The sequence below is a fragment of the Rhinoraja longicauda genome, chromosome 12, assembly GCF_053455715.1.
Source record: "Rhinoraja longicauda isolate Sanriku21f chromosome 12, sRhiLon1.1, whole genome shotgun sequence".
Taxonomy (NCBI): domain Eukaryota; kingdom Metazoa; phylum Chordata; class Chondrichthyes; order Rajiformes; family Arhynchobatidae; genus Rhinoraja; species Rhinoraja longicauda.
The window spans coordinates 47,141,256-47,168,042 of record NC_135964.1 but is presented as its reverse complement, the minus strand read 5'-3'; the positions used below and the strand labels follow the sequence as shown (position 1 = coordinate 47,168,042).

The 26,787-nt window shown below is 45.8% G+C and overlaps 2 protein-coding genes across 4 annotated transcripts in view; both read left to right on the top strand.

Moving 5' to 3' along the window:
• Nucleotides 1–20,603, top strand: part of dop1b (DOP1 leucine zipper like protein B) — a 111,636-nt gene extending 91,033 nt beyond the window's left edge. For 2 of the 3 annotated variants that reach the window (XM_078409690.1, XM_078409688.1), the window contains exons 31-37: nt 3,020–3,081; nt 6,977–7,105; nt 11,108–11,244; nt 12,829–12,878; nt 15,340–15,489; nt 16,692–16,821; nt 19,546–20,603. In XM_078409690.1, the coding sequence (XP_078265816.1) occupies nt 3,020–3,081; nt 6,977–7,105; nt 11,108–11,244; nt 12,829–12,878; nt 15,340–15,489; nt 16,692–16,821; nt 19,546–19,815 (928 nt within the window). In that variant the 3' untranslated portion in view covers nt 19,816–20,603. Of the gene's footprint in view, nt 1–3,019; nt 3,082–6,976; nt 7,106–11,107; nt 11,245–12,828; nt 12,879–15,339; nt 15,490–16,691; nt 16,822–19,545 lie in introns of those variants that run through there. The other variant, XM_078409691.1, reaches the window with a different exon arrangement.
• A 5,955-nt stretch (nt 20,604–26,558) lies between these two features.
• Nucleotides 26,559–26,787, top strand: part of morc3a (MORC family CW-type zinc finger 3a) — a 47,844-nt gene continuing 47,615 nt past the window's right edge. Inside the window, exon 1 of the mRNA XM_078409687.1 lies at nt 26,559–26,721. Within this exon, the coding sequence (XP_078265813.1) occupies nt 26,626–26,721 (96 nt within the window). The 5' untranslated portion in view covers nt 26,559–26,625. The remainder of the gene's footprint in view (nt 26,722–26,787) is intronic.

Genomic DNA, 26,787 nt, shown 5'->3' with positions numbered 1-26,787 from the left:
GACTAGTATTTGTTAGAGTTACATAGAACTTAGAACAGTACAGCACAGGAACATGGCCTCAGCCCACAATGTCTGTGCCGAACATGATGCCAAGTTAAATTAATTTCCTCTGCCTGCACTTGATCCATACCCCTCCTTGCATATCCATGTATCCATCTAAAAAAACTCAAATGCCTTATCTTGCCATGGGAGGTTGTGTGGGAAAGTAGTGCAGTGTGATTTACATCCACCATTGCCCTTCTACACCAAATGCATTTGGCATAAATAGTAAACTAGGGGACAGGAGGAGGGGAATTTGTTGAGTGCTTCTTTGCTGTAAAACTAAATGCACTAGGTCTCCTTTTATTGATTACTTAAAGGGTCAGAATAGTTCAGCACAGGAACCTGACTAGCACTCGGACTAAAGAATGAATGAAATGCTATAATTTGGAATGTACGAATATATCTCGAATGAAGTTTTTGTTATTTTAATAAATTTTTCCATTCTTCTTTAACTAATTTTTTCCTTATTTTTATTTTTTTATTTTTTTTTTTTGTTTTTAGTTATTTTTTCTTTTAAATTGGTTTTTGTTTTTAGTTTTCTTCTCTCTCTTTTCTTTCTTCACTTCATCTACTTCGTTAGCTTTATTTAGTTTATATAAAATAAATTTAAAAAAAGGGGTAAAAGGTATATAATAATAATTGACAATGTTATCAATTCAAAAATGTATGACTGTAAAGATGTAAACAGGTTATGTACCTATCCCCAATAAAATTTTATTAAAAAAAAAAAAAAAAAAAAAAAAAAAAAAAAAAAACTAAATGCACTTGTTGGCTATTTCGGTATGGCATCGAGGAATGTGATGATGTCACAGATATTACCCTTCAAATGAGATCACTAGACAATAGATGGTATTGTAGATGGTGAAGATGGTTGTTAAAAATTGCAGCAGGAGCAGGATTTTTTTTTAAATGTTTATTTTTTCAATTTTTAATTTAATTAATTACAGTGCATAACAACAGTAAATCCCTTCCCTTCCCTACATAATCATGAAAACAAACAAACAAAAACAAACAAATAAATAAATTAAAACATAACTACAATGTGACAAAAAAGACAAAAGCACAAAATCATGAGGCAAGGTAATTTTCACAAGTCAAATATTGTGCAGTGGATGTGGTATACATGGATTTCAGTAAGGCTTTTGACAAGGTCCCACACAGGAGACTAGTCAAGAAGGTAAGAGCCCATGGGATCCAGGGCACCTTGGCAAAATGGATAAAAAAACTGGCTTAGTGACAGAAGGCAGAGGGTGATGGTAGAAGGTTGCTTCTGTGACTGGAGGCCGGTGTCCAGTGGGGTGCCGCAGGGATCGGTGTTGGGTCCCTTACTGTTTGTAATCTACATTAATGATCTGGATGTCAACGTACAGGGCATGATCAGCAAGTTTGCAGATGACACAAAGTTAGGGGGGGTGGTGAATAGCGAGGAAGGGATCTGCAAGCTGCAGGAAGATATAGATGAGATGGTCAGATGGAATTTAATCCTGAAAAGTGCGAGGTGATGCACTTTGGCAGGAATACCTTGGAGAGGGAGTACACCATGAATGGAAGGACCCTAGGGAAGACAGGGGTACAGAGGGACCTTGGAGTACAGGTGCACAAGTCCTTGAAGGCAGCAGGACAGGTGGACAGGGTGGTCAAAAAGGCATATGGGTTACTGGCCTTCATTAGCCGGGGCATCGAATATAAAAGTAGGGGGGTAATGATGGAATTGTATAGAACACTGGTGAGGCCACAGCTGGAGTATTGTGTACAGTTCTGGTCACCACATTATAGAAAGGATGTGATAGCTTTGGAGAGGGTGCAGAGGAGATTCACCAGGATGCTGCCAGGGATGAAGGGCCTCGGCTATGAGGACAGACTGAGCAGACTGGGGTTGTTTTCCCTGGAGCAGAGAAGGCTGAGAGGGGACATGATCGAGGTGTACAAGATCATGAGGGGCATAGATAAGGCAGATGGCAGGGAACTTCTTCCACTGGTGGAAGGTTCAACAACGAGGGGACATAGATACAGGGTAAGGGGAGGGAGGTTTCGGGGGGATGTGAGAAATAACTTTTTCACCCAGAGGGTGGTTGGAGTCTGGAACTCACTGCCTGGGGTGGTGGTGGAGGCGGGAACACTCACAACGTTTAAGAGGCATTTGGATGGGCACTTGAAATGCTACAACATTCAGGGCTACGGTCCAAATGCGGGAAAATGGGATTAAAATTAGACTGTTTGGTAACGGGCGGCACGGACACGATGGGCCGAAGGGCCTCTTTCTGTGCTGTAGGACTCTATGACTCTAAGTGTGAGGTGTTGCATATTGGGAAGTCTAACCAGGGCAGGACCTAAACAGTGCATGGCAGGGCTCTGGGGAATGTTGTGGAGCTAATGTGTCTTGGAGTACAGGTACATAGTTCCTTGAAAGTGGTGTCACAGATGGGTAGGGTGGTCGAGAAGGCTTGGGGGAGCCATGGGGGAGGGGGGGTAAACTATTTTACACAAAGAATGGTGGGTATATGGAACAAGCTGTCAGAGGAGGTAGTTCAAGCAGTTACTCTCACAATGTTTTAAAACCATTTGGATAGGGAGAGGGATAGGATAGACTTGGAGGGATAAGGGTCAACCAGGCAGGTGGAACTAGTGTAGGTGGGGCATGCTGGTCAGCATGGGCAAGTTGGGCCAAAGGGCCTGGTTCCACACCATGAGTCTGTGACCCGTTCAGACATAGGAGCAGAATTAGGCCATTTGGCCCATCGAGTCTGCTCTGCCATCAGATCATGGTTGTGGTACTGGCCCAGGGATGGGACTGCAGTGAAGTTCTGGGTGTCATCATTCCTGTGTCACCCAGACCTTAATTAGTAGAATATTTCTTGGAAGTATGGGCGGTACCCGTAAAATGTAATCTCTAACTTTACCAAAGGCAGCACCCTGTGGGAGTCGTCATCTTGTGAGGAGAATGAATGATTGCTAAGTTGTTTTTCTGTGTTCCCAGCTGGAAGTCTATCATTGATCACCTGCTAACGCATGAGAAAACAATGTTCAAAGATTTAATGAGTAAGTCCAGTTTACTGTGCATACATCTACAGTTTTTTTTTAGAAAGTAATGACATTTAATCAACATTTGAGCAGCCATACTTTTTAAATGCTGATCTATTAGGTGAAGAGAGTTTCTGAAACAATAATTGTTGGCATGATCACTGCAAAATTACATTCTGATTTAAATAGCGGGTGTCGCGTGTAGGGAACGAGCTGCCAGAGGAGGTAGTTGAGGCAGGTCGTCTAACAACATTTAATAAACCATTTGGACAGGTACAAGGATAGGAAAGGTTTAGAGGGATGTGGGTCAAAAGCGGCAGGTGTGACTAGTGTAGAATAGGCATCTTGGGCGGCATGGGAAAGTTGGGCCGAAGGGCCTGTTTCTGTGCTGTAAGCTGTTGCACCCAATATCGGAAATTGATCAATAGAATACAATTGATATGTCTGTATTAACATCAAGACTCTGATTTATACAACATTCAAATTATATGTCCATGTAATGGACCTCCAGATGATAATTCAAGTTCTTTACCTTCAGTCTGAATAACACACGTATACTGGAATACTGGATGAGCACATCAGATTAATTCCACAGTGGGGTTCTTCCCGTGAGGATCTCCAGACACAATACTAATGTCTGAAAAGATCTCCACTGAGGAGAGGGGAAGAACTACTTTTCCACGATTGTTTACTTTTTTAATACAGAAAGGAAAAAGGGGTGTAACAGATAAAATCAAGGACCAATTACAATTCTAATACAATTCCCATGGTTACAGAGAAAACAAAACCATTAATACAGGTCACATGCTCAGAAACCAAACCATTAAATATAGGTCGCATGCTTTCAGGGAAACGCATCAAAACTTTCCCTACTTTCGAACGCACCCATATAAGGAGTTGTTATTGAGAAAGAAACTTATCTCGCAGCTGCATGACCTTGCTTCGTAACTGTTTTAATACACAGGGCTCACGCTGTCTAAACCGCACCTGGAGTACTGTGTGCAGTTTTGGTCTCCAAATTTAAGGAAGGATATTCTTGCTATTGAGGGCGTGCAGCGTAGGTTTACTAGGTTAATTCCCGGAATGGCGGGACTGTCATATGTTGAAAGACTGGAGCGACTAGGCTTGTATACACTGGAATTTAGAAGGATGAGAAGGGATCTTATCGAAACGTATAAGATTATTAAGGGGTTGGACACATTAGAGGCAGGAAACATGTTCCCAATGTTGGGGGAGTCCAGAACCAGGGGCCACAGTTTAAGAATAAGGGGTAGGCCATTTAGAACAGAGATGAGGAAAAACTTTTTCAGTCAGAGAGTTGTGAATCTGTGGAATTCTCTGCCTCAGAGGGCAGTGGAGGCCAATTCTCTGAATACATTCAAGAGAGAGCTAGATAGAGCTCTTAAGGATAGCGGAGTTAGGGGGTATGGGGAGAAAGCAGGAACGGGGTACTGATTGAGAATGATCAGCCATGATCACATTGAATGGCGGTGCTGGCTCGAAGGGCCGAAAGGCCTACTCCTGCACCTATTGTCTATTGTCTATTGTCAAGGGAGTACTTAAAAAATGGTACTAATGAAGTCAAACCTTAATCGAGCTGAATAAGGAAAAATAACAATAAATAACCAATCCCAAGTTGGATAATACATTTGGAATGCATTGCCAGAAAAAACTATTTGAAAGTTGCAACACATCATAACCAGACAGGGTGTTTAAACAAATAAGTTATGGCATGCACGTCAGGGTGTTGATTATAAAAGTCGGGAAGTCATGTTGCAACTATGTAGAACTGGTTAGGCTGTATTTGGAGTATTATGACCTCGGTTCAGGTGACAATAATAAACCTAAACCATGAAATTGGCCTTCCCTTGTATTAATCCCATTAAATTACTGGTGCATTCTTGTCCTCTTCCATAACCACTTTAAAATATATGAATGTGTAGGAAGGAACTGCAGATGCTGGTTTAAACCGAAGATAGACACAAACAGCTGGAAAAAACTCAGCAGGCCAGGCAGCATTTCTGGAGAAAAGGAATAGGTGACGTTTCGGGTCGAGACGCTTCTTCAGACTGATGTCAGGGGAGGGGGCAGGACAAAGATAGGATGTAGTCGGAGACTGGAAGACGAGTGGGAGAACTGGGAAGGGGGAGGGGATACTCTATCCCGACTGCGGGTGCTTGTCTGTACGGAGTTTGTAGGTTCTCCCGTTGCCCCGTGACCACATGGATTTTCTCCAAGATTTTCGTTTTCCTCTCGCACTCCAAAGGTGTACAGATTTGTAGGTGAATTGGCTTGGTATACGTGTAAATTGTCCTTGGTGTGTGCACGATAGAGTTAATGTGCGGGGATCACTGGTCAGTGCTGACTTGGTGGGTCGAAGGGCCTGTTTCCGCGTTGTATCCCTAAACTCAACTAAACATATGACTTACTGAGGTGTAGTCTATGAAAGTTCAGATACTGGCTGTTTCATGTCCCAGGATGTTTCTGGCCCACATACCTTGCTAAACAGGTTCCAGTTTAATGCTGTGTAAACGCTCTCCCCTAAATCTGAGGTGTGCATTCTGTGTGAAAGATTTGGATGGTTTTAAATTATTTTCCACTTGACTTTGTGTGCACATGTTGAGAATGTTGCTTTTTATAAACTGTATTCTCCTTTAGCCGTTAATTCTGTATTGCATCAATTAAGTAAAAAAATCTATATTTTTTAAAAGACAGCAGTTCCAACTTTGGCTATTTAACAATATTGTCTTTTGCCTTTAAATATTTGCATATTTACATTTATTTTGTTTGGGAGACTTGAGAGTTTTGAAAGTAGATCGAATGGAAACAGGATATGTTTTGTTACAGTTTTCTAAACGAAAGTAGACAGTTATCAAGGTTATAAAATGTCAAATTTGGGGTTTGCTTTTGGTGGTTATAATTCAAGTGTTAATAATTTGGCCACAAGGCAAATATAGTTTACTTTGTCATTTTCCTTGTTCTTCATGATATTGCATCTGGACCCTTGAAGATGAATTTATGTTTGGACATACAGTGCAGGAACAGACCCTTAGAAACATAGAAAAATAGGTGCAGGAGTAGGCCATTCGCCCCTTCGAGCCAGCACCGCCATTCAATAAAATCAGTACCCCGTTCCTGCTTTTTCCCCATATCCCTTGATTCCTTTAGCCCTAAGAGCTAAATCTAACGGGCGGCACGGTGGCGCAGCGGTAGAGTTGCTGCCTTACAGCGATTGCAGCGCCGGAGACTCAGGTTCGATCCTGACTACGGGTGCTGTACTGTACGGAGTTTGTACGTTCTCCCCGTGACCTGCGTGGGTTTTCACCGAGATCTTCAGTTTCCTCCCACACTCCAAAGACGTACAGATTTGTAGGTTAATTGGCTGGGCAAATGTTTTTAAAAAATTGTCCCTAGTGGGTGTAGGATAGTGTTAATGTGCGGGTATCGCTGGGCGGCGCGGACCCAGTGGGCCGAAGGGCCTGTTTCTGCGCTGTATCTCTAAATCTAAATCTAAACTCTTTCATGAAAACACCGAGTCTTTGTCGACCAACGATCACCCCGTACACTAGCACTATCGTACACTCTGGGGACACTTTACAATTTTAACTGAAGCCAATTAACCCTGTACGTCTTTGGAGTGTGGGAGGAAGCCGGAGATCCCAGAGAAGTCCCACGCTGGTCATGGGGAGAACGTGCAAACTCCGTACAGACAGCACCCGTAGTCAAGAACACTGGTGCTGTAAGGCAGCAGCTCTACTGCTACGCCACCGTGCCGCCAAAATTTTGAATGTTACATTTTTAAAAATTATTTCTCCTGCGCTGGATGTTCAAATACAATGCATAGTTTGTAGTAGGTTCATTTTAGCTATTCAAGTATTGCATTTTTTTTAAATTGGCACTTTCTCTGTTTCAGGTTTGCAGAGCAGTTCCCTAAAGTTATTTCCAAATTATGAACAGAAAGCTATGCTGGTGAAGCGTCAAGCATTTGCAATCTTCAGTGGTGAAGTTGACCAGTATCACTTGTATCTCCCACTCATACAAGGTGACCAGCAATCTTTGTTCACACAAACATAGAAAGTGACCAATACAGATTTTTTTGTAATGACTTGTTAATGTACATATATATCTGTAAAGCATTTTCTCCTGAAATTAGAGGGTTTTTTGAAAGAACTATTTCTTAGATACTTGTAACCTCGAGTTATGTTTTGTGACTAGTGGTGTGCTTCATGGTTTGGTGCTGGGCCCGTTACATCTACATCAACGATTTGTATGAGAACATACAGGGCAAGATTAGCAAATTAGCTGATGACACAAAAGTGAATGGTTTTGCAGACAGTGAAGATGGTTGTGAAAGATTGCAGCAGGATCTGGATCGATTGGCCAGGTGGGCGGAGGAATGGTTGATGGAATTTAATAGAGGTTTTGCATTTTGGGACGTCTAACAAGGGCAGGACCTACACAGTAAATGGTAGGCGTCTGGGTAGTGTTGTACAGCAGAGGGATCTAGGAGTACAGGTGCATGGTTCCTTCAAGGTCGAGTCACAGGTAGATAAGGTGGTCAAAGAGGCTTTTGGCACTTTGGCCTTCATCAGTCAAAGTATTGAGTATAGAAGTTGGGAGGTCATGTTGCAGTTCTTTAAGACTGCATTGAGAATATTGTGTCCTGCGTTGGGCATAGGGTTGCCAACTTTCTCACTCCCAAATAAGGGACAAAGGGCGACATCACCGCCGTGCGCCCCACGTGACCTCACCCAGGCCTGCAGTGTCCGGGCCTACAGCGCCCCCGGGCCTAATATGGGACAGGGGCAGTCCCGTACGGGACAAACCAATTTAGCCCACTGTACCGGATATCCCGGCTAATACAGTTGGCAACCCTAGTTGGGCACCATGTTATAAGAAAGATATGGTCGCTTGAAAGGGTTCAGAAAACATTTACGAGTATGTTGCCAGGACTAGAGGGTGTGAGCTATAGGGGAGGTTGAGTAGGCTGGGTCTCTATTCCTTGGAATGCAGGAGGATGAGGGGTGATCTTATAGAGGTGTACAAAATCGTGAGAGGAATAGATCGGTTAGATGCACAGTCTCTTGCCCGGAGTAGGTGATCGAGAACCAGAGACCAGGACCTAGGTTCAAGGTGAAGGGGAAACGATTTAATAAGAATCCGAGGAGTAAGTTTTTCACACAAAGGGTGGTGGGTATATGGAACAAGCTGCCAGAGGAGGTAGTTGAGGCTGCGACTATCCCATTGTTTAAGAAACAGTTAAACAGGAACATGGATAGGACAGGTTTGGAGGGATATGGACCAAGCGCAGGCAAGTGGGACTGGTCTAGCTGGGACAATGTTGGCCGGTGTGGGCAAGTTGGACCGAAGGGCCTGTTTCAACACTGTATCACTCTATGCCTCATTGTCCTTGAGTTTCCGACCTAAATGTCTTTCGATGACTGGGTGAAAATTGTGTTTAGTTATAAACGCATTTTGGTCAACAGCAGGAAAACAACCATTAAATCACAATAGCTTATAATGAACAAAGTTGCACAACAGGGGTAACCTGCTAGAATAATTGCACAATTACCAAAATGCACTGGTCAGAAAATGGGCCTGGAGTTACCGTGGTCATGTGCAGGATCCTTCCAGCATCAAACGAGAGGAATCCATCGTCTTTGCATCAGCCGTACTGTGGACGATTTGCCCTGAGATGTCTCATCCTTAGCCTCCCTCTGTGGAGAGGAACACTGAAACATCATTGTCAAATTCTGACCATTGCTTGGCAATTAATCCTATCAATAATTTTTCCTTATTCCACAATACCAGTTTACATGGGTGGGGTCGTTAAATTCTTAAAGCGAGTTTCAGTTTGGGATGACCTTGTGTATTTACATAAAACATACAGCACAAGAACAGGCCCTTCGGCCCACAATGTCGGTGTTGAACAAGATGCCAAGACCATCTCTTATCTACCTGTGCATAATCCATATTCCTCCATTCCCTACATATCTAATATACCCTGTGCATTGATTTACTATAATTGTAAAACATGGTAACAAACGTTTTTCTCGCCAAGCATAATCATCGTCCAGCGACTATCTCCAATTGTTTCCTGTTTCCACACTATCACTCTATAATAAACTTAAATATATAATATAAAATATAAAATAATATAATATATTATATCACTCTATAATAAACTTACAGCCGACTGCCATTAGCTCTCAGACCATTTCTGATGTTATCACTTCTGGCCGACTGTCTTCCACAGCCTCCAACCTCATCGTTCCCCAGCCCTGCACGGCCTGGTTTTACCTTCTCTTCCCCCCCCCCCCCCAAAGTCCATAAGCAGAACTGCCGTGGCAGAAGAAATCTGTCTGAAGAAGGGTTCCCACCCGAAACATCACCCGTCCTTTTCCTCCAGAGATGCTGCCTGACCCGCTGAGTTACTCCAACACTTTGCATCCATCTTCGGGTTAAGGAAAAGCCAGGAGAGGGAGCAAAGAAGTTATGGGACATGGGATTATGACGAGGAGGAGCTGGCATTTTCGGGCTCCCATCATGGATAAGTTGTAGGCTTGGATAGAAGGCAGTTTTTGCAAGATTTGGCAGACAGAGGCTGTCTTTTGTGGTTCAGAGTAAGACGATAATAACATCTTCCATTCCTTACTATACTTGTGGTCAGCATTGCAACAGGAAGCATCGTTGCAAAATAATTTTGAGCAAACCACCAGCCTGATTTCTTCATTGTATCTGGGGCAGCACGGTGGAGCAGCGGTAGAGTTGCTGCCTTACAGCACCAGATACCCGGGTTCAATCCTGACTACGGTTTTTGTCTGTATGCAGGTTGGACATTCTCCCCTTGACCGCATGGTGTTTTCCCTGGAGGCTCTGGTTTCCTCCCACACTCCAAAGATGTACAGATTTGTAGGTTAATTGACTTGATGTAAACGTAAAATTGTCCCTAGTCAGTGTAAGGTAGTGTTAATGTGCAGGGATCGCTCATTGGTGCAGACAAAGGGTCTGTTTCTGCGTTGTATCTCTAAAACAAAAAAAATCTGTACATTTGTATCAGTGCATCATAACACGAAACGATACGATTTTATTCATCCCCGGAGGGAAATTGGTCCAAAATGATGGCCACTCTAGGAAACAGAGATGGGATTTGATGTGACCCGAGGAGTTAAATTCTTAAAGAGATCTTTAAGTGAGGCAACATCAAACCGTGGAAGGAGTTGATAATCTATCAGAGATCTTCCCATTGTGCCATCCTACCGTCTCTCAAAAAAAGATACAAAGTGCTGGAGTAACTTAGCGGCGCCGAGTTACTTCTCCACTTTGTGTCTTTTTATTTTGTAAACCATCACCTGCAGTTCCTGGTTTCTACATCCCTCTCCCAACCTCTCTGCTACCTAAAACTAATGAAATTTCTCACTTTCCCAATTCTAATAAAGGTCTTCGCCCTGTTAACTTTTATTTAAAATTAAAATGAAGAACACCAAGTAAAAACACAAAATACACTTAATTTAAAAAAAAAATCACAACAGAAATATTTAGAAACAAATAACAGACAAATGTGTCTGGCCTTGCTACCAAGAAAATTATAGATAGTTGGTGGACTATGATACACTTGCAGAAATATTACATGATTTTGTTTTGGTTTAACTTCCCCTTTGCCTTTTGATCCAGAGAGCTCGAATCCTCTTGAAATAGGTGAGGTTTCTGATCCAAGGCAAGTGAATCCCAGAAAGACTGGGTTGTGCTGATGGATGGGGTTGTACTGACTGGGTTATGGTCCTGCAGTTTGGGGATGGGGCACACTGATCGATGCAGCAAGGATGACTAGAAACAAGGAACTGCAGATGCAGATTAATATGCAAAAGGTCCCAAAGTGCTGGAGTAACTCCAGTATGTGCATACTTGGTAATTTTTGTATTATGGCGGTGGGCGTATTGTTACTGTTTTGTGAATATTATTATTGTTCATAATTGAATCCATTTTTTTGCAACAAAAAAAAAGGATAATTTCTGACATTTACCACGTTTTTGTTTTTTTAAAGAACGCTTGACAGAAACTCTTCGTGTGGGCATGTCGTCGGTCGTAACTGCTCAGATGTTTTTGACCTTCAGAGTGTTGCTGACGAGAATATCTCCTCACCATCTGACTTCGTTGTGGCCTATAATGGTGACTGAGCTGGTAAGCTGGTAAATCGTCGAGCACATTTTGCAAGGTTTGGCAGACAGTGGTTGGCTTTTGTGGTTTAGTGTAAGACAATGACGATTATTTCTTCCATTCCCTACTCGTGGTCAGCATTGAGACAGGAAGTGTTGTTGCAAACATTTGTATCTAGGGTGGCAAGCTCTGGTTTCCTCCCACACTCCAAAAACATACCGGTTTGTTGGTGGAAATGTAAAATTGTCCCTAGTCTGTGAAAGAAAGTGTTAATGTGCGGGGATTGCTGATCGGTGCAGACTCGTTGGGCCGAAGGGCCTGTTTCTGCGTTGTAATTTCTAAAACTAAAACAATCTGTACATGTGTATCAGTGTATCATAATGTATCGGTATGCTTATTGCCAGTGTACAAATACTGATCTCTGAACTTGGGAATTAGAAGAATTCTGGAGTGTACTTTGGCTTTTCCACAAGCCAATATTGCATCAAAGTCAAGTCAAAGTCAAAGTCAATTTTATTGTCAATCCTCAGCCAGTTTACACAGACAGAAAATCGAAATACCGTTTCCCACAATCCCGAGGAACAAAGTGCATAAAACTAAGTTAAAATTAAAAAGGCACAGCAACCAACAATCAACATAAAATATAAAATATAGTCACTTCAAATGCGTTAAAAAAAAATTTAAAAAGTGTCTGGTGCTGGATGTGCGTGTGTGTGGGGTGTTAAAGTCCAGGTCCAATAGGGGCAGGGGAGAGAGGAGGAAGGGAGGGGAGAGAGTTCAGCATCCTGACAGCCTGGTGGAAAAAACTGTTCTTTAGTCGGGTGGTGCTTGACCTCAGGCTGCGAAACCTTCTCCCTGAAGGCAGGAGGGTGAAGAGGCTGTTGGAGGGGTGGGAGGGGTCACCCACAATGCTCAATGCTTTGCGGGTGAGGCGGGTGGTGTAAAGGACCAGGAGTGTTGGGAGTGAGGCGCCAGTGATCCTCTCAGCAGGAATGGGTGACATTTCGGGTCGAGACCCTTCTTCAGACGTGTTCTGTGGTACCCCTCTAGCAACTTTCAGGGATATTTGTAGATTGATGTTTCAAAATAGGAATTAAAAAGACAATGCATTTTATTTAAAAAATGCATTCAAGTAAGAATTTAAGGGTCAGTTTCCTTGGCTCTAGAACTGGCCTTAGAAGGCAGATGTGACACTGATTTGGTGCATTGCATGTAATTTCTTCCAAAATGTAAGAATTTAAGAGGCAGCAGTAGAGCAGTTGGCCGCTTGACCCTGCTCCCAATTATTCTGAACCCACACGATCATTGTTATTCTTTCCCTCACTTCCTTGAATCCCTTAGACAAGTTTTACTTCAAGTCAACTGGAACATTCTAAAAAGAAATACGCCCTTTAATGTGCACACGTGATTTTGGGTTTGTGTGTAATTTTTTTAATTCCTTAAATGTACACATGCCAGTATTGCCTGTTGTTAAGAATTTGACAAGTGAATAGGGAGAGTGGTCGGCGTGGACTGGTAGGGCCGGACAGGCCTGTTTCCATGCTGTAGTTGTTATATGGTTAAATGATTCAAAGGTTGTCATGAGACAAGTGTCTTTGTTATTTTTAGGTTCAGGCCTTCATCCAACTGGAAGAGGATTTACTTGAAATAATTTCAAAGTAAGTTTCCGATCACAAAATGGTTCAATAGTTTCCTTGTTGTCACATATGCAGATGCAGTAGTGCTTGTTATGCATGTTAACCATCAAATCAGACCATGTAAGAGTATAATAGAAGTTATTCGTAAGGTCATAGTGATAGGAGTCGAATTTGGCCCATCAATTTTACTCTGCCATTCAATCATGGCTGATCTATCTCTCCCTCCTAACCTCATTTTCCTGCCTTCTTCCCATATTCAGGAACAGCATGCAGAAAGCCACCATGTTCCAGCCCCATTTTTCAACTTCTCTGAAATGCCTGATCTTTACCCGAGGATAGATGAGATTCTTGCACTTCTCACTTTAAGGCCAAGTGTCCCGAAGGCACTAGATCAATGAAATAGGGGTCAGCCTGGCCCAGTGCGATATCCTTATGGATATATTTGTTTGAGGCTGCAAACCTTAGGCTGAACACCAGTCTAATTACTTTAGGGGTGGCACAGCGGTAGAGTTGCTTCCTTGCAGCGCCAGAGACCCAGGTTCGATCCTGACCATGTGTGCTTGTCTGTATGGAGTTTGTACGTTCTCCCCGTGACCTGTGTGGGTTTTCTCCGAGATCTTCGGTTTCCTCCCAAATTCCAAAGACATAGAGGTTTGTGGGTTAATTGGCTTGGTATAAATGTAAATTGTCCCTAGTATGTGTAGGATAGTCTAGTGTACGGGATCGCCGTTTGGCACAGACCCAGTGGATTGAAGGGCCTGCTTCCAAGCTGTATCTCTGAACTAAACTAAATTGAAATTTATAGTGGAGAGGTTAGGTGAAAGTGGTGTCTTGTGAATAAGTGCCCTGCTCTCTCAGTTACGTCGATCAGTTAGATCCCACTTTAATTGTCTTGCTAAATCAACACCTTCGTGCCTGGAGAATTTTCTGATACATCCTAGGAGTTGTGTCAGTGTACACTTTTTGGTGTACCCATATAGCTCTAATTTTATGCAATGGCGTCATTAGGAATGTTTAGGAAAAAGACGAAACGTGGGCAAATAAGACAATCTTAATTGGAATATCTTGGATGGCATGGAGGGCCAGTTTTCATACATTATGTGTGATTTATATTCTGCGTTCACTAATTTCAGCTGGGGCACAGAAGGGGGCTCTAAAATTGTTTTGCGGGGGGCATGCATCAGGGTTATGAAAATCAGTAAAGGATCCTGCTCTTTGATCTTCGATAACCCTGACATTATCGATATATTTTTTTAATTAAAGAACGACCTATATGCAAACACTACCAACATTGAAGAGAAAGTTTTTTAAAATCCTTGGAAAGATTGTGTAAAGCATCTCATGACATGATAACAAACCACAGGGGATGCCTAGACATTGAGGAAATGGAGTTGTGCAGGAAAATGGGCAATTTATTTTTGGTGTTGGCCTGTTTTAAAAAAGAGTGCTTCTGAAAATGGAAGCAGATCTCGGGAAGGAGAGTTTTATAATCATCGAATTTCGAGCAGTTGAGAAATAATGGTGCGATTTGACTTGTTTTTGGCAGCTTATCCAATGGCATTTTTACTGGAACCTTTTGAGTTTGAAGAGATGCTGAGACAAAGATGGGTTTTATTCTTTGACTTTTTGTTGCATATTTACGCTGGCTTAAGACTGAAATCATTAAAGGCAAGGGAGAAGCAAATTGGGAAAAATGGTATCACGAATGGAAGCAAACCTTCATTGCCTTTATTGAATGGCATGTCATCACATTGCCAGGAATGGTAATTGGTGAGTTAGACAATGGACAATAGACAATAGGTGCAGGAGGAGGCCATTCGGCCCTTCGAGTTCTGGTAGTGTGCATTGTGAACTAGTAAATAGTTACACTAAAACAGCACAGTTCTGTAACTTTTAGCTCAATTGAAATAGGCAGAAGCAGAAAATAGTGAGCAGAAAATTAGTGCTGGGGGAACTCGGGGCCGGGCAGCATTTGTGGAGGGAATGGACAGATCTTGTTTGGCTCAGGACCCTCCTTCAGACGGAATTCAGAAGCAGCAGAAATGTGGTTTTGATTGAATTAAGGTTGTCAATGCAATTACAATTGGTGATGAGTCAATCAATCTACAGATACCTGGGTACACTTATCCCATCATCAAACCTTATCAAAGCACATCATCTTTGGCATCCAGAGTCATGGAGTCGTACAGCATGTAAACAGGCCCTTCAGCCCAACTTGCCCAGGCTGACCAAGTTACCCCATGTACGTTAGTCCCACTAGCCTGTTTGACCCATTTCCCTCTGAATCTTTCCTGTCCATTTACCAGTCCAAATGGCTTTTAAGTGTCATAGGAGTACTTGCCTCAACTAACTCCTCAGGCACAACATTCCATATACACATCACCCTCAGGCTCCCAATAAATTCCTTTATTGTTTTTTCATTCTGAACTGTGATTACACACTGCATTTGGTGATAAATGACAGATTTTTTTTTTTTTTACAGTAAAGTAGGTCAAAAGTCTCCAGTTAATCATGGAAATGGACCGCTTTTGCTAGATCTGGATCAGAAGGAACTCGACATGTATTTCTCTGCTTGTAAATTTTTGGATACAGCACTCTATTTCCCTCAGGAAGCGATGCCTTTATTCCAAATGTAAGTGTGGGTGAGATATCCTTTGCTCCATTTCATCACTGTGCTTTCTTAGCATCAGTATCCAGTGACGTACAAAAACTGGAACCCAAGATATTAAAGAATGGGAGATTAGTGAGGGAGTTGAAAAGTCAGCCGTGGTCTTGAACGACAGTGCGTATTGGCAGTAATTGGAGTCACAAAGAAGTCTGATTCCTATTTTTGTTACAACATGCTGGCAGCACAGTGGAGCTGCTGCCTCACAGCACCAGAGACCCGGGTTTGATCTTGACCCACGGGTGCTGTCTGTACAAAGTTTGTACGTTCTCCCTGTGATCGCATGGGGTTTTCTCCGGATGCTCCGGTTTTCTCCCACATTCTAAAGACCTGCGGGTTTGTAGGCTAATTTGCTTTGGCAAATTGCTCCTGGTGTGTAGGATGCAAAAATGGGATAACTGTGAACAGGTGAGCGATGCTCGGCGTGGATGCGGTGGACCGAAGGGCCAGTTTCCATGCTGCATCTTGCTAATTATTGCTAACTAGACCAAGTGGACCCGTTGGGTCCAAACCTCTCCTGCATTGGTGCAACACCCCCTCCCCCCTTCACCCCTCCCTCCCTTCTCCCCCCCACCCACTCCCCCATCCCCTTCACCCAACCCTCCTCCCCATTTCATTCCCTCCCCCCCAACCACCTCCCCTGCACCCCCATCCCATGCCAGAGCGAATGTTAGGTGAAACGGCCGTCTAATCTACGCATGGTCTTGCCGATGTAAAGGAGGGCACATTGAGAGTGTAGAAATTGGAGTGTAGCTAGCTCACCGCATAAAAACAAACACATCTTTCTCTACCATCTAACAAAAATTTTCCTTTAAGAAATCGTGTTTGCATGTCTTGAATGAATTCAAGGATCATACACTTTAGAAGATACCACACAGTGATCTTTTCAACATGCAATGTCAATAGTAGGCTAAGATGCTAAGATGAAAAGATGAATATAAGGTGAGGTCTTTCCACTGTCATCCTCCATAGGGGGATCCTAAGCACCAGTCCAGTTTGTAACTTTGTCCAAACGCTAGCCATATTTCATGGCGTCAATGGTTGAATGTATACTGATCAAGATCGGTGTTGGATTGAAAGAATTACAAATGGCCACTGAGGATGTTTTCGCTACAAGTTGTGGTGACTTTGCAGTTGCATCCCGAAAAATCTTTTGTGATATTTTTTAGGTACAGGTGGGCTTTTGTTCCTGAGGTGGACGCTGAAGATTCAGACTCGCACGTGGACATTGTGGGGACATTCCAGGCATATAAACCGTATGCTGTGCGGATCTTAGACATCCTGAATCAACATTTTGGGGTAATAACTAATGTTTCTGTTCCAAGAGCGAGAAATTTTAGATTCCTTTTAATTACTTAGAGGTAGTCCTGTTTCCCTTTATGCTTTCATCTTTCATGAATCATAGATTGTAAACAGACTGTGCCTGAGATGCTGCGTGACCCGCTGAGGTACTCCAGCTTTTTGTGTCTACCTTCGATTTAAACCAGCATCTGCAGGGTTTTTTTCCTACACAATGTGTCTCACTTAAATGTCTGTTGCAAAGTGTAAATAAGGTAATCTTATTATACATTTGAAATTGGAACAAATTAGAGGCTGGTCTTCTCAAAGTCTTTATAGTTTTGGAAAAATATTTCTGAATTGAGCAACAGATTTAATCATTTCTGCTCAACTTGCAGGTTTGATTAAAATAAAACATGTAAAAGTTCAAGAGTGAACATTGTCCAAATTGTTCAACCTAACTTGAAAAACACTCAAAAATGAAAGAAATTATGTTTTCTTTTATTGTTTGTCAGTGAAATCCAGGGTTATTAACACCTTTTTTAGGGCTCAAACATCTTGATTCAAATGGAGTAACAAAACTATTCTCCATGAGGTTATGTGAAAAAATTAAGCCTAAATAACCAAGTTGTCCAAGATGTTGGTCTACTCACAGTATGCTACATCTGCCCCAAGTTTCCACAGAATTTGTACGAGTTATTTGTTGAAGGTGGGACACCTCACACGGAAATATTAACTCCATCAGCTCCCTCCCAATCCACCCTGCCCATCTCCGCTCCTTTGCACATTTATTTCCTGTCCCCATCTATTTCCCTTTTATCACCCCTCTCTTTTCCTCCCCCACCCCGTCCCCTTGCGCCCACATCCTTCCCTCTGGTTTTATATTTCAAATTGCCTCTTCACTACTTATTTGACACCCTTTTGTCTTTTCACCTCTTTGCTCCGTCACTTACTCCACCCATCTGACAATCACCTGCAATCACCAGGGTTTGTCCCACTCCCAGCTTTATTCTCTTATTCCAATCACTGAAAAAAAGGGCCGGACCTGAAACATCATGTGTTCATAGAACTGTACTTGATGCTTAGCCTGAAAAAGAGCTTGTTTCTTTGCTGTTTGACCATATGGAATGAACGTATCTCCGTTGCATATATAAATGTGAGGTTATCCATTTTGGCGGCAAGAACAGGAAAGCAGAGTATTACCTGAATGGTGACCGATTGGGAGAAGGGGAGACGCAACGTGACCTGGGTGTCATGGTGCACCAGTCATTGAAAGCAAGCATGCAGGTGCAGCAGGCAGTGAAGAAAGCGAATGGTATGTTGGCATTCATAGCAAGAGGATTTGAGTTTAGGAGCAGGGAGGTTCTGCTGCAGTTGTACAGGGCCTTGGTGAGACCGCTCCTGGAGTATTGTGTGCAGTTTTGGTCTCCTAACCTGAGGAAAGACGTTCTTGCCTTAGAGGGAGTACAGAGAAGGTTCACCAGATTAATTCCTGGGATGGCGGGACTTGCATATGAGGAAAGACTGGATAGACTGGGCTTGTACTTGCTGGAATTTAGAAGACTGAGGGGGGGATCTTATAGAAACATATAAAATTCTTAAGGGGTTGGAGAAGCTAGATGCGGGAAGATTGTTCCCGATGTTGGGGGAGTCCAGAACCAGGGGTCACAGCTTAAGGATAAGGGGGAAGTCTTTTAGGACCGAGATGAGAAAACATTTCTTCACACAGAGAGTGGTGAGTCTGTGGAATTCTCTGCCACAGAAGGTAGTTGAGGCCAGTTCATTGGCTATATTTAAGAGGGAGTTAGATGTGGCCCTTTTTGCTAAAGGGATCAGGGGGTATGGAGAGAAGGCAGGTACAGGCTACTGAGCTGGATGATCAGCCATGATCATATTGAATGGCGGTGCAGGCTCGAAGGGCCGAATGGCCTACTCCTACACCTATTTTGTTTCTATGTTTCTATAATTTTGCAGGCAGGCAGTGAAGAAAGCCAATGGCTTTCTCCATGAGGTTACAGCAGGCAGTGAAGAAAGCCAATGGAATGTTGGCCTTCATAACAAGAGGATCAAAGAGGTCCTTCTGCAGTTGTACAGGGCCCTAGTGAGACCACACCTGGAGTACTGTGTGCAGTTTTGGTCTCCAAATTTGAGGAAGGATATTCTTGCTATTGAGGGCGTGCAGCGTAGGTTTACTAGGTTAATTCCCGGAATGGCGGGACTGTCATATGTTGAAAGACTGGAGCGACTAGGTTTGTATACACTGGAATTTAGAATGATGAGAGGGGATCTTATCGAAACGTATAAGATTATTAAGGGGTTGGACATGTTAGAGGCAGGAAACATGTTCCCAATGTTGGGGGAGTCCAGAACCAGGGGCCACAGTTTAAGAATAAGGGGTAGGCCATTTAGAACAGAGATGAGGAAAAACTTTTTTAGTCAGAGAGTTGTGAATCTGTGGAATTCTCTGCCTCAGAGGGCAGTGGAGGCCAATTCTCTGAATACATTCAAGAGAGAGCTAGATAGAGCTCTTAAGGATAGCGGAGTCAGGGGGTATGGGGAGAAAGCAGGAACGGGGTACTGATTGAGAATGATCAGCCATGATCACATTAAATGGCGGTGCTGGCTCGAAGGGCCGAATGGCCTACTCCTGCACTTATTGTCTATTGTCTATTGTCTATAATTGAGATCAATTGTATGAAAATTATCTTGTGTTGGAAATGATTTTTTTTTTCTGATTTAACCCAGGAAATGAACTGTGAAGAAGAAATGCCATCCAGCAATGTGTATGAATTTCCCCTCTTAACTCAACGGTCTATTTCAAGTATTCGGATGCTTATCCACTTTTTCAGAGTATTGTGTAGCATGTTTAAAACCCAACCACATGGAGTAACAAATGCACATAATCTTCAAGACCTAGATCCTCCAACAGAACGTGCCACTGACGCTGGCATTGTTTTACGAAGAATAGAAGAGAATATAGCAGTTGACTTTTTAGAAATGGCAATAGAACATTGAATTGAATGTATCTTCCATCATGACAGTAAAATCCTAGTTACGGGAAGAAGGGTTGTTACTGAAGTCACATGCCAACAAAATTGCCCTTCTGCTGTCATTTCAAACTTGTTAAAGGCAGAGTCACAAAATAATAGACCATGTGAAAGTAAGGAACTTTATTTTTCTTTGTTTGCTTTGTGAAGTTTCAGTGGTTTGATAGTGGTGCAGAGCAGAAATGAATTCCATTTTCTGGGGGATCAATTATTGGGGCCGATCCAAGATATCTTTTCAATTTTCCAGCAGTTAAATTTCCAAATTGGTCAAGTTTAATGGCCAAGCTGAAGAAGAGTGTGGGAGTAACTTTAGTGCAGAGCGATTGTCTCTCATCCAGGCCAGCAGTAACCTTACAATAAACCTTCCTTGTCACAGCCCTTCTGTTGTTGGTCTCTCATCTAGAAAATTGCCTGTGATGGAAATCATTGGTACAAGTGTATCTGATAACAAAAAACTAACTTTACTATTTAAGATATTGACCACTGTGAATGTGTGTAAATATAAACAGTTCTGTATATACATCAGTTTTCAGTCATTGAAATTCATTTGTACCTAAATTGCATTAAAACTGCACAGATTTTGTATCCATTCCCAACCTTCCTGTCCCCCTTGTAAGTGAGCTCCACAAAAAAAAACAACTTTAAAATGGGCAAGAAGGTAAGCATAAGGGTTTGCAGAAAGTTGATTGATCTTTCTTTATTGTGCATATAGTTGCACATTTAACACTGTGAATGCTTGCCAAGAATAAATGCCTGTCCAATGGAAACCCTGTTACATTTTTTTTAAACATTCCCAGCTGTCTTGAGGAAGGATGTGCTGGCTCTGGAGAGAGTCCAGAGGAGGTTTACAAGAATGATCCCAGGTGTGAGTGGGTTAACATATCATGAGCATTTGGCGGCACTGGGCCTGTACTCGCTGGGGTTTAACAGAATGAAGGGGGGGGGTCCCTCATTAAAACATACAGAATAGTGAAAGGCTTGGATAGAGTGGATGTGATCCACAGGTGGGAGAGTCTTGAACTAGAGGTCACAGCCTCAGAATTAAAGGACGTTCCTTTCGGAAGGGGATGAGGAGGAATCTCTTTAGTCAGAGGGTAGTTAATCTATGGAATTCTTTTCAACAGAGGGTTGTGTAGGCTAAGTCGATGGATATTTTTAAGATAGTATCAATCTGATTCTTGATTAGTGCGGGCGTCAGGGGTTATGGGGAGAAAGCAGGAGAATGGGAATCGGAGGGAGATATAGATCAGCCATAATTGAATGGCGGAGTAGACTTGAAGGGCCGAATAGCCTAATTCTGCTATCGCTCATAACCTTATGAATATAACAGAACACACCACTGCCAATGTATTCACTAGTGGTACATAGGAAGAGGAGGAGGCTGTTCACCCCTGGAGACTAGGACAGAGACATCAATGTGCACAATGCCTCAATGGTACGGCATTTGTCAGCCTTAATAACTTGCCCACTCGCTGGAGTTTAGAAGGTTGAGGGAGGACCTCATTGAAACTTAAAGAATAATGGAAGGCATAGAGTGGATGTGGAAAGGATATTTCCACTGGTGGGAGAGTCTAGGACCAGAGGTCATTGCCTCAGAATTAAAGGGTGCTTATAGAAAGGAGGTGAGGAGGGACTTCTTTACTCAGGAGGCATAGATCTGCCATGATTGAATGGCAGAGTAGACTCGATGGGTCGAATGGCCTAATTCTACAATAACATGTGAACTTGCCATCTGAGTAATGTGGCAATTAATTAGGGAAATACAACAAGAATAGAAGACCATATAACATTTGACTAATGGCAATAGAACATTGAATTTAAGATGCCCTAATAATGACAGAAAATCATAGTTGCAGGAAGAAGTTACAAAAGTCACATGTAATTCTCAGTAAAGAGTAGTTTTCGGTCGGAGAGTCAAGAGTTTTATGGTCATTTGCACTGGAAATGGAACAATTGCTTTCTACTTGCTGCAGCTTTAAGGTGTCAAAGGTGTGCCAATTAAGATAGTGATATTCGTATTACCATACAGCCATACGAATAAAAGCACCAAGACACGTAACTGCATAAAAGTTAACGTAAACATCCACCACAGTGGATTTCCCACATTCCTCACGGTGGTGGAAGGCAATAAAGTCTAATCTTCTTCCCTCATTTTTCTCTGGCCATCGGGGCAATCGAACCATCCGTCAGGACAATCAAAGCTCCCGCGTCGGGGCGGTCGAAGCTCCTGCGGCTTGGAGCTCCCAAAGTTGGTCTCTAACCAGAAACCGCGAGCTCCACGATGTTAAAGTCCTGCAGGCTCCTGTGGTGGAGCTCCCGAAGTCGGTCTACAGCAGAGACCTTCAACTCCTCCATGTTAGGCCGGAGTGCGGACGGAGATACGTAGCAGAAAAAAAACACATCTCCATCGAGGTAAGAGATTTAAAAAGTTTCCCCCAACCCCACACCCCCCACATAAAACAAGCTAAAGAACACTAAAAACATATTTAACACATACTAAAGAAACAACAGTGAAGGAACAGACAGACTGTTGGCGAGGCAGCCATTGCTGACGCCACCCGCCAGGCCCATTAGCGCGATAATACAACAAATAGAAATACAATGATCAATAATAGAAAAAAATCATAATCAGCAATACCAGGTAAACTAGAGCGTAATGGCGCAAAACCGGACCACGTAGAAAACGTACACCCCCAGATTCAGGGACAGTTTTTTCCCCAGCTGTTATCGGGTAACTGAATCATCCTAACACAACCATCCTGAACTACTATCTACACCATTGGAGACCCTCGGACCATCCTTGATTGGACTTTGCACTAAATGTTATTCCCTTATCACTGACTTAATTAATTTCACCACTAATTTCCATCCTGCTCTTAAATATACTTGGACCATCTCCGACATCTCCCACCATTTCTGGATCTCACCATCTCCATCACAGGAGACAGACTAGTGACTGACATCTACTACAAACTTACTGACTCCCATAGCTATCTTGACTATACTTCTTCCCACCCTGTTTCCTGTAGAAACTCTATTCCCTACTCCCAATTCCTCCGTCTACGCCGCGTCTGTGCCCAGGATGAGGTGTTCCATACTCGAGATGTCCTCATTCTTTAGGAAAAGGTGGTTCCCCTCTTCTATTATAGATGAGGCTCTCACTCGGGTCTCCTCAATATCCCGCAGCTCTGCTCTTGCTCCCCCTCCCCGCCTTCGTAACAAGGATAGAGACCCCCCTTGTCCTCACCTTCCACCCCATCAGCCGTTGCATACAAATTATCCTCCAACATTTCTGCCACCTCCAACGGGATCCCACTACTGGCCACATCTTCCCATCTCCACCCCTTCTGCTTTCAGCAGAGACCGTTCCCTCAAACTCCCTGATCCACTCATCCCTTCGCATCCAAACCACCCCCTCCCCAGGTACTTTCCCCTGCAACCGCAGGAGATGCAACACCTGTCTCTATACCTCCCCCCTCGACTCCATCCAAGGACCCAAACAGTCTTTTCAGGAGAGGCAGAAGTTCACCTGAACCTCCTCCAACCTCATCTATTGTATCTGCTGTTCCAGATGCCAACTTCTCTACATCGGTCAGACCAAGCACAGGCTCGGCGATCATTTTACTCAACACCTCCGCTCAGTCCGTCTCAACCAACCTGATCTCCCGGTGGCTCAGCACTTCAACTCCCCCTCCCAATCTGACCTTTCTGTCCTGGGCCTCCTCCATTGTCAGAGTGAGGCCCAGCGCAAATTGGAGGAACAGCACCTCATATTTCACTTGGGCAGTTTACACCCCAGCGGTATCACCATTGACTTCTCGAACTTCAGGTAGTTCCTGCTTCCCCTCTTTATCCCCTCCCCTTCCCAGTTCTCCCACTAGAATTCCTGTATCTGACTACATCCTATCTTTGTCGCGCCCCCTCCCCTGACATCAGTCTGAAGAAGGTCTCAACCAGAAACGTCACCCATTCCTTCTCTCCCGAGATGCTGCCTGACCCGCTGAGTTACTCCGGCTTTTTGTGCCTACCTTAGTGGTCATGTTTCGGCACATTGGTGTATATACACACTCACACTTAACCTATTTTACTCAACTGAAGTTCACTATTTACAATTTTTTTCCAAAGCCTGTGCATCTTTCCCAAATTGTAATGCATGACAGTCAGGTTAACGCTGAGGAAAAGGGTCAGTAGCCACCTGTGGCTGCTACCCTCACCCACCCCACCCCACCCTCACACAGACCTACCCCACCCCACCCTCACACAGACCCACCCTCACACAGACCCACCCTCACACAAACCCTCCCTCACACAGACCCACCCCACCCTCACGCAAACCCTCCCTCACAGACCCACACCATCCCACCCACACAGACCCTCCCTCACACAGACCCACCCTCACAGACCCACACAGACCCTCCCTCACAGACCCACCCCACCCTCACACAAACCCTCCCTCATACAGACCCACCCCACCCTCACACAGACCCACCCCACCCTCACAGACCCTCCCTCACAGACCCACCCCACCCTCACACAAACCCTCCCTCATACAGACCCACCCCACCCTCACACAGACCCTCCCTCACAGACCCACCCCCACACAGACCCACCCCTCCCTCACAGACCCACCCCTCCCTCACACAGACCCACCCCTCCCTCACACAGACCCACCCCTCCCTCACACAGACCCACCCCTCCCTCACACAGACCCACCCCTCCCTCACACAGACCCACCCCTCCCTCACACAGACCCACCCCTCCCTCACAGACCCACCCCTCCCTCACAGACCCACCCCTCCCTCACAGACCCACCCCTCCCTCAAACAGACCCACCCCTCCCTCACACAGACCCACCCCTCCCTCACACAGACCCACCCCTCCCTCACACAGACCCACCCCTCCCTCACAGACCCACCCCTCCCTCAAACAGACCCACCCCTCCCTCACAGACCCACCCCTCCCTCACAGACCCACCCCTCCCTCACACAGACCCACCCCTCCCTCACAGACCCACCCCTCCCTCAAACAGACCCACCCCTCCCTCACAGACCCACCCCTCCCTCAAACAGACCCACCCCTCCCTCAAACAGACCCACCCCTCCCTCAAACAGACCCACCCCACCCTCACACAGACCCACCCCTCCCTCACCCAGACCCACCCTCACCCAGACCCTCCCTCACCCAGACCCTCCCTCACACAGACCCACCCCCACCCCCACACAGACCCACCCCACCCCCACACAGACCCACCCTCACACAGACCCACCCCCACACAGACCCACCCCCACACAGACCCACCCCACCCCCACACAGACCCACCCCCACACAGACCCACCCCCACACAGACCCACCCCACCCCCACACAGACCCACCCCACCCCCACACAGACCCACCCCACCCCCACAGACCCACCCCACCCTCACACAGACCCACCCCACCCCCACACAGACCCACCCTCACACAGACCCACCCCACCCCCACACAGACCCTCCCTCACACAGACCCACCCTCACACAGACCCACCCCACCCCCACACAGACCCTCCCTCACACAGACCCACCCCTCCCTCACAGACCCACCCCACCCCCACACAGACCCACCCTCACAGACCCACCCCACCCCCACACAGACCCTCCCTCACACAGACCCACCCCTCCCTCACAGACCCACCCCACCCCCACACAGACCCTCCCTCACACAGACCCACCCCTCCCTCACAGACCCACCCCACCCCCACACAGACCCACCCTCACACAGACCCACCCCACCCCCACACAGACCCACCCCTCCCTCACAGACCCACCCCACCCCCACACAGACCCACCCTCACAGACCCACCCCACCCCCACACAGACCCTCCCTCACAGACCCACCCCTCCCTCACAGACCCACCCCACCCCCACAGACCCACCCTCACACAGACCCACCCCACCCCCACACAGACCCTCCCTCACACAGACCCACCCCACCCCCACACAGACCCACCCTCACACAGACCCACCCCACCCCCACACAGACCCACCCCACCCCCACACAGACCCTCCCTCACACAGACCCACCCCACCCCCACACAGACCCACCCTCACACAGACCCACCCCACCCCCACACAGACCCACCCCACCCCCACACAGACCCACCCCACCCCCACACAGACCCTCCCTCACACAGACCCTCCCTCACACAGACCCACCCCTCCCTCACAGACCCACCCCACCCTCACACTGACCCCGCTGTCCAGCGGCTGCTGCCGGGCGGATATTGGCGTCGTCAAGGGAAAGTGAAGGCGGGCAGTGGGCGGGAAGGAGGGCGGACGGACGGCAGGGTGCGAAAGGGCGGGCGGACAGTGGGCGGGAAGGATGGCGGACGGCAGGGGGCGAGAGGGCGGGCAGTGGGCGGGAAGGAGGGCGGGCAGGGGGCGGAGGGCGGGCAGTGGGCGGGAAGGAGGGCGGACGGCAGGGGGCGGAGGGCAGGGGGCGGAGGGCGGGCAGGGGGCGGAGGGCGGGCAGTGGGCGGGAAGGAGGGCGGGCAGGGGGCGGAGGGCGGGCAGTGGGCGGGAAGGAGGGCGGACGGCAGGGGGCGGAGGGCAGGGGGGGCAGGGGGCGGAGGGCAGGGGGCGGAGGGCGGGCAGTGGGCGGGAAGGAGGGCGGGACGGCAGGGGGCGAAAAGGCGGGCTTTGGGGAAGCGAAAGTAAAGACAGTCTGACGGTCCGACGATCAGAGGCTGCGTTCCCGAGAGCGGCAGCGACCCTTCTCCTTTCTTCCGTCCCGACTCGTCCTCATGGGCGGGAGAAGAGCTGACAGGGACAAGATGGCTGCAGCCTTGCTGCCCACTGCCACTGGATTACCGGGCCAGGAGGGGATCCCCCTCAGCGCAGTGAGTGGCCTCGGCTCAGACCCCCCGCCGCCTCCTCCACCGACTTCTCCTTCTGCCCCTAACCAT